The following is a 7419-nucleotide window of genomic DNA, read 5'->3' on the forward strand; positions in this document are numbered from 1 at the left end:
CAGCGTCAAGGAAGTCCTAGGTGTAGCATGAGAGGCAATTAATCAGAGTCCTGTCACTTGAATGAAACACGTTTCTGCCGTGTTCATGCATAAGGATGGAATGTGGAGGCTCACATCTACGTGCAGGTTTTAATGGAGAGTAAGGGATCAGCTTGTGCAATCTCCCTTTGGTGAAGTCTGCAGCCCACTTTGGGGTAACATGGCTGCAACCACCAAGGCAGCCCGGGAGCCATCTTGGAACAGAGCACTTCTGAGGTTCTTGTTAGCAGGCTCACCAGAGAGAGGCTCTGAGTTCTAGCAGGCTCTGCACTCTACATCCTTTCCAAAAAAAAAAAAAAAGCCCTCACCAAGAACATGGGCCAGGACTTCATGGCTTGCTTCCTCCACATCTGCTGAAGCTGTTACCAGATGTACAGACGAGGCCTGCCTACCCCACAGCTGCAGCCCTGTGATGCCTCCCCCAGGTCACAAGATGGAAAAATGATATTGGGACGGCAGAGCTGAGATTTAATGGAAAACCAGGAGACAGGCGCATGGGCCAGAGAAACTGAGAGACCAGAATCCCCCTGGGATCAGGGCCTGTACTCCCAACCCAGGTGTGCCTGGCGTGTAGGTGCCGTGTAACAGGCTCATGGTTAAATAGGTTTCCTGGACTTGCAAATGAAAAGTCGTGATTTGAGGCAAATACTACAGAATTCGTCCATACTGGTGAGCCACTAGGAAAGGGTTAATGGTTCAAATGTTGCTATTATTAAGGACTCTAGCCAAGATGTCACTGTCACTGAGTTGTATAAGCTGATCACGTTTCTTTTGTTCCAAGAATGAATTTTCTCTACACTTGATACAATTTACACCAAGGCCAAGTATGATAGAGCATACCTGTAACCCCAGCAACTGCACGGCAGAAGCAAGAAGATCTCAAGTTTGAAGTCAGTCTACAGAGTGAGAATCTTTCTTAAAAGGGGTGAGTATGGCTAAGGATGTTGGTCAGTGGTGGACCACTTGTGTAGCACTCAGAAGACCTTGGGTTCAATCCCTAACAACCAAAACAAAAACTTATACCAAGTGCCAAGTAGAAAGAAAACTACAAAAGGAGACCCCTGGGTAGAAACCTAGCAAGCTGGTAGGCTGGGATGGAGTAGAGTCACATGATAGATTGGCATTGTAGGAAAAGATTGACAAAGGAGCCTAAAGGAAATACTCCTGAGAGCAGGAATGAGCTGGGGAGGGAATATCAAATGTCCCATTTTCCTGGGCTCTCGACGTAGGCTCTGGTGGTAATGCCACAAGGCCCACAGTTCTGGAAACCAGGGGGTAGAACTGACATTCCCCAGTTTTCCACTCTACCTAGCCAGGCTCAAGCCATTCTCAAGCAGGTGTGTGCCCCCTAATCACCAGCAGGGCACACAAAGACACCTACTGCTGACCCCATCCTTGAGTTTCCCACTCAGAGGGTCTGGGGTGAGCACACGGCATGACATCTCTAACACACGCTCAGGTGACACTGAAACCACACTTGGGGAACCATTGGGGTTTGAGCAAGAGGAAGTTCAAGGTCTGGGCCCCCAGATAAAGAAGACACACAGATTCTAGGAGGTCAGTGAATAAAGCAGATTCAGCGGAGTTGGACCCAATGTGAAGATCAATGCACAGCATCACCTGTGGTCCACCCACCTACCTGGGGAGTCTGCCTTGCTTTCCCCAATTTGTTTTCCCCATGGTGTGGGCCAGTGGCTTACAGCCAACTAATGGCAGTCAAGTTTCAGAGGCTTCATAGCTGTGAGATCAAGGAGTTACTTAATTTTCACTAGACTGGACACCAAGTCTTTTAAGTTCCTTTCCTGTACCCAGTGGGAGCTCAACCACTTAAGTGACTTAACCCCTTTTTTACTGGGCAGGTGACTGTTGTGCAGAGAAACATACAAACTGCAAAGGGAATGGGGGCCCGATCTTCCAAATGTTGCTATCCCAAATATTCTTACTCTAATCCCAAGAACTACTGGATATTCCTTTGTGCTACTAGAATTCTGATTCAGACATGCAGAGTATGGTCGAAAGGCTTACATTAGGTGTATCTCTCTGTAGGACAAGGAAAGCAAAATGGGCAATCTCTTAGCAAGGCCTTTTTTCCAACAACCGCTCCTTATAATAGGCACTAGTAGTGAAAATGTATTTGTAGCTGGGAACTGGTGGCTCACACTACAATTCAAGCTACTTAGAAGGCTGAAATCTGAGGATCCTAGTTCGAAGCCGGCCCAGGCAAAAAAAGTCTATGGAGACTCTCATCTCCAATAAACCAGCCAACAGCCAGAGGTGGAGGATGTATGGCTCAAATGGTAGGTAGAACACCAGCCATGAGTAAAAAAGTCAAAATGAAAACTTGAGGCCCTGAGTATCAAGCCCCAGTATTGGCACCAAAATAAACAAATAAAAATGAAAAAAGTTGGTGGCTCACGCCTGTCATCCTACCTACTGAGGAAGGTGGATTGAAGCCAACCCAGGCAGGAAAGCCTGTGAGACTTATCTCTAATAAACTACTCAGAGAGAGCCAGAAGTGCCACTATGGCTCAAGTGACAGAGCACTGGTCTTGAGCACAAAGAGGCTTAGGGACAACACCTACAACCAACACACACAGAAATCTGCTAGAGTTTGAAATTTAACTAGTAACTCCACATTATAAACAGTGGCTTTCAATGTCTGCAGAATCATAGTAAGAAAAAGCCGGGCTGGGAAGGTGGCTCAGTGGTAGAGTGCTTGCCTTGCATGCCTGAGGCCCTGGGTTCGATTCCTCAGCACCACATATACAAAAAAAAAAAAAAAGCCGGAAGTGGTGCTGTGGCTCAAGTGGCAGAGCGCTAGCCTTGAGCTGAAGAGCTGAGGGACAGTGCCCAGGCCCAGAGTTCAGGCCCCACGACCGGACCCAAAAAAAAGAAAAAGAAAAAGCCTTCCCCACACTTGAGTCCTACCAACTCCTCCCTCAATGTACCCGTAATCACTGTCATTCCCACGTGCCTTGCTGCTCACCCTGCCCTGACTTCTTCTGACTTCCAAGCTCCCAACGACCTCCCTGTTCCTGGCCCACATGACTCCCTATCTCTCACGGGGTCACTGCCAGGCCCGTTCCTGAAGAAGGAAACAGGAAGGAGGAGGGAGATGTGAGGGGCATCTCCCCACCCCATCTCCCCATCTCTGTCAGCTCCAACATTCTAGAACCCTATGATTCCTTGCTCTAACTACCTGGTCTCAGAAAAGTAAACAACTGACCATCATAAATCAGTCATTAACTGAATGCACTGAAAATTTACCTTCCCCCACTTTAATATAAATGTTTCTTGCGACTTTGAGCTCGGTGAAGGAAGTGACAGCCCCGTACTCCTTCCGCGCCCAGGTTAGCAGGTGTTCGTTGTCATAGGGGAAGTTCCTTTCTTCTGTCTCTGCCGTCAAGGAGAAGTTTGCTGATGAAAACTGGACCACAGAACCCTCGGACACCTGGGGGAGACATAACTGCATAGTCACTACAGAACCACCGGGAGTAGAGTCCTAATTACAGAAAGCACTTACCAGACCAATACGACCAGGCCTTCAGCAATACTTCACCTGCCTCTTCCCACTGCCATACAGGCAGATGATGAGTTTTCCAAAGCACAATTCAAGCACCAATCCTAGCTGCGTAACTCTCACCTGTATCTTAGCTATTCAAGAGGCTGAGATCAAGAGGACTGCTGTTTGAAAATGGCCTATACAGAAAAGTCCATGAGACCAGAATAAAAATAAAAAGCAGGGCTAGAGGCATGGCTCAAGTGGTAACGCCTCCGCTGAGGAAGTACAGGGACTTAACATCAAAGCCCGGTACCAATTTGCAAATAATCAGAAACACCACTGCTATTTTCCATATACTGACATTAAAGGCTGACTGTTCAAGAACTATTGGTCTTCCATCTATGTTGATGTTGCATCTGTGGGTTCAACCCACTACAAATCAGAGCTATGTGGGAAAAACACTGCACCTATTCTGATCATGTACACACCTCCTTTCCCTTCTCATCAGTCTCCAAACAACACCATGCCACATCATTTACGTGGCTTTTACCCTGTACTAGATATTTAACATGATCTAAAAACTGGGCACCAGTGGCTTATTCCTATAACACTAACTACTCAGGAAGATGAGATCTGACATTCCAGGTTTGAAGCCAGCCTAGGCAGGAAAAGTCTATGAGAATTTTTAATCATCAAAAAGCTGGACATGGATGTATATGTATGACTGAAGTGGTGGAGCACTGGCCTTGAGAGAAAAAGCTAAGAGACAGCACCCAGGCCCTGAGTTTAACCCCACCTCCCCCCAAACACATAATCTAGAGATGAGATGATTTCAAATATACAGGAAGATGTATATAGCTTTATGCAAATATTATATAAGAGACTTAAGCATCTATGGATTTTGGTACCTAGGGCTAGGGATGGGGAGAGAGACTGGATCCATCCAATCTTGGTAGGTTTGGTACTTCTGTGAATACCAGGAATCAATTAACTATATCTTTTTTTTGGGGGGGGGTCCAGTCGTGGGACCTGAACTCTGGGCCTGGGCGCTGTCCCTCAGCTCTTCAGCTCAAGGCTAGCGCTCTACCACTTGAGCCACAGTGCCACTTCCGGTTTTTTTCTTTTTGCTTATGTGATGCTGAGGAGTCAAACCCAGGGCCTCATGTATGCAAGGCAAGCGCTCTACCACTGAGCCACCTTCCCAGCCCTAGCTATAATATATCTTGAGTCAAGTGGAAAGCGTTGGCAAGTGCGTTCATGATGGGAGCAAGAGATACTAATGTTCTGCAATCAACCAAACACGACTTCCGGACTTCACTGCTACACCTGCTGATGGATTCAGCACAACAGGGGCACAGTCAGAGTCCTTTTGGTTTATGTTCTTTGGAGCACTGAGATGAAGGGAATGGGCAAAAATGTTGACCACCTTCTATGACACTCCTCAAGCTTCATCACAGTGAGATGAGTGTGTAGGACAGCTCACGCGGTAAGACTCCCCAGTTCCCCCAGGGGATGACGTCACGCGTCAGCTGATCCTAATGAACCGCGCAGGATGATCTGTGCACGTGCCACGTTTCTACTGGATCTATCAGACCATCACCAACTTACCTCAGCTTGGTACACAAATAATTAACACACACCAAGGAGGAAAGTCACCTTGTTGCTCTACTATAATCAAACTTAGTTGCTGGTAAAAATATGCATGCCATTGGCTAGTATTTAGGAAATAACAGATTTTTATCAACATCAAAGGGGAAAACTCCAAGAAGGTTCCCAAGGCACAGAACTTGAAAGATGTTGCATTAAACTTCACATTACTATCCAGCCATCACCAAAAAGCAAATCGCTTCTCAAAGGATCAGAAGCAACCAGAGGACAATGCAAGTGGAGGGCAGGGATTTTACTGATGGTTCTATCAATTCCAGCAATATTTTCAACCTGACCTTGCATTCAAGCTGGAACTTACCAAACTACCGAGCTGGGAATTCATATCTTCTGTTCAATTATGCATACATATTTTGTTTGCTTTATGAGACGGACACTACAGAATTCAGGCTGGCCTCTAATTCATGATCTTCCTTTCTCAGCCTCCTGAGTGCTGAAATTATGGATGAGTACCACCATGTTCAATCTAGGTATTGTTAAGTGTGGGAAAATGAATTCCTCTACTGAATGAATTCCATGATCTACTATCACTATGGTTTCTATCTTGGCTAAAGAGCTTCTAAAGAAGAGCTTCTAAATCTCCTGATAGCCAAGGCCACATCTCTGACCAGTAAAAACCATTATGATAAGGTGCAGGCATTCAAATATGAGCATTCTCTTGGGAGTGATTCCAGTGTTTGGCCATGTTTAAGAGTGGCTGTCTTACTGAGCACTGAGAGAGTCCCTGGTGAGACAGGCATTGATTTAGTACAGGCCTGGTATGGGCACACCTTACAGCTGACTCTACCCCAATGGTTCTTGACCAGAGGCAATTCTGTCCCCCTAGGAGACATTTGACAATGTCAGTCAGAAAGCTTTCTTGCGTGTGTGTGTGTGTGTGTGTGTGTGTGTGTGTGTTCTGGGGCTCAAACTCAGGGCCTAGACACTGTCCCTGAGCTTGTTGCTTATAGCACTCTACCACTTGAGCCACAGCTCCACTTCCAACCCTTCTGATAGATTAGTAGAGACAAAGAGTCTCAGGGACTTTCCTGCCCGGGCTGGCTTTGAACCGTGATCCTCAGATCTCAGCCTCCTGAGTAGCTAGGATTATAAGCATGAGCCACCAGCACCATGCAAGGAAATATTTCTTATTGTAATAAGCAAGAGGGGGAGGAGCTACCACCATCTATGGAGGCCAGAGTTGTGGCCATACAGACATCCTACATTGCACAGGGCAGCTCCAGCCATAACGGATCCCCAACATGCCCCCAGCATAGAGCCTAAGAAATCGTATCCTGTACTCTAGCAGCTCACACCAAGGAGGGGGTGGCAGAGATGACCATGTAAAACAGCTATTACTGCCACTCGGGGGGCCTCTGCAGGCTTCCAGTGATGATTTCCCATATCATCAGCCTTTCCTAAACACCCATCAGGCTGTTTATTTTCTCATGAATGAGAAGTCCTTTCTGTTCTGCACTGCTTTGGAAAGGCCAAAGCTAATCACAAATGAAGTGATCACAAAAGCAACCATCCCAAAAGCAATTGCCCACCAACTGTGCATTAGGCACCATGAAGTGTCTCCAGGCTGGTTATACCCAAAACCAGAAAGGAAGGGATGGGAGGGGAAGGGAGGGGAAGGAAAGGGAGGGGAGCAGAGGGGAGGGAAAGGAAGGGAAGAATAAAAGAGAAAAGAGAAAAGGGAAAAGGGAAGGGGAGGGGAGAGGAGAAGAGGGGAAGAAAGGGAGAAGGGAGAAGGGAGAAGGGAGAAGGGAGAAGGGAAGGGAAGGGAAGGGAAGGGAAGGGAAGGGAAGAAGGGAGAAGGGAGAAGGGAAGGGAAGGGAAGGGAAGAGGGTTTTTTAAGTTTTTTTATTAAACCTGTCACTGGAAGAAAACACAACCTACAGCTGGCAGAGGCCTTTGCCCCACTGACAGCACAGGGCCTGGGGAGTGACAAGGATCTGCACTGTTCTATTGCTTGCGTCCTCACTGACGTTATAGATGCAAATATGTTATAGAAATAGTACAATTTGTTTTTTGAAGAGCAAAAGGAAGAACATATCCCATTTTGGGAACTCCAGAGACAGGAAAACAGATAGCATAAGATAAAAGATAGCGTACATGAGAAGAAATGAAGAGTGACTTCAGAGTATGGCCCGAGGTAATCAAAAAGTGACACCCCGGCAACACTGAGCCCCTGCCCCCACCTGCCCCAGCGCCCCTGCCCTGCTCTGCCC

The 7419-nt window shown here is 46.9% G+C and overlaps 1 protein-coding gene across 1 annotated transcript in view; it reads right to left on the bottom strand.

Annotated features, from left to right (window-relative positions):
* The window catches only part of Tgfbr3 (transforming growth factor, beta receptor III), a 72477-nt gene that overhangs the window by 48120 nt on the left and 16938 nt on the right, over positions 1-7419 (bottom strand). The window contains exon 3 of the mRNA XM_013018232.1: positions 3307-3490. Within this exon, the coding sequence (XP_012873686.1) occupies positions 3307-3490 (184 nt within the window). The remainder of the gene's footprint in view (positions 1-3306; positions 3491-7419) is intronic.

The sequence above is a fragment of the Dipodomys ordii genome, unplaced genomic scaffold (genome assembly GCF_000151885.1).
Source record: "Dipodomys ordii isolate 6190 unplaced genomic scaffold, Dord_2.0 Scaffold39, whole genome shotgun sequence".
Classification (NCBI taxonomy): Eukaryota; Metazoa; Chordata; class Mammalia; order Rodentia; family Heteromyidae; genus Dipodomys; species Dipodomys ordii.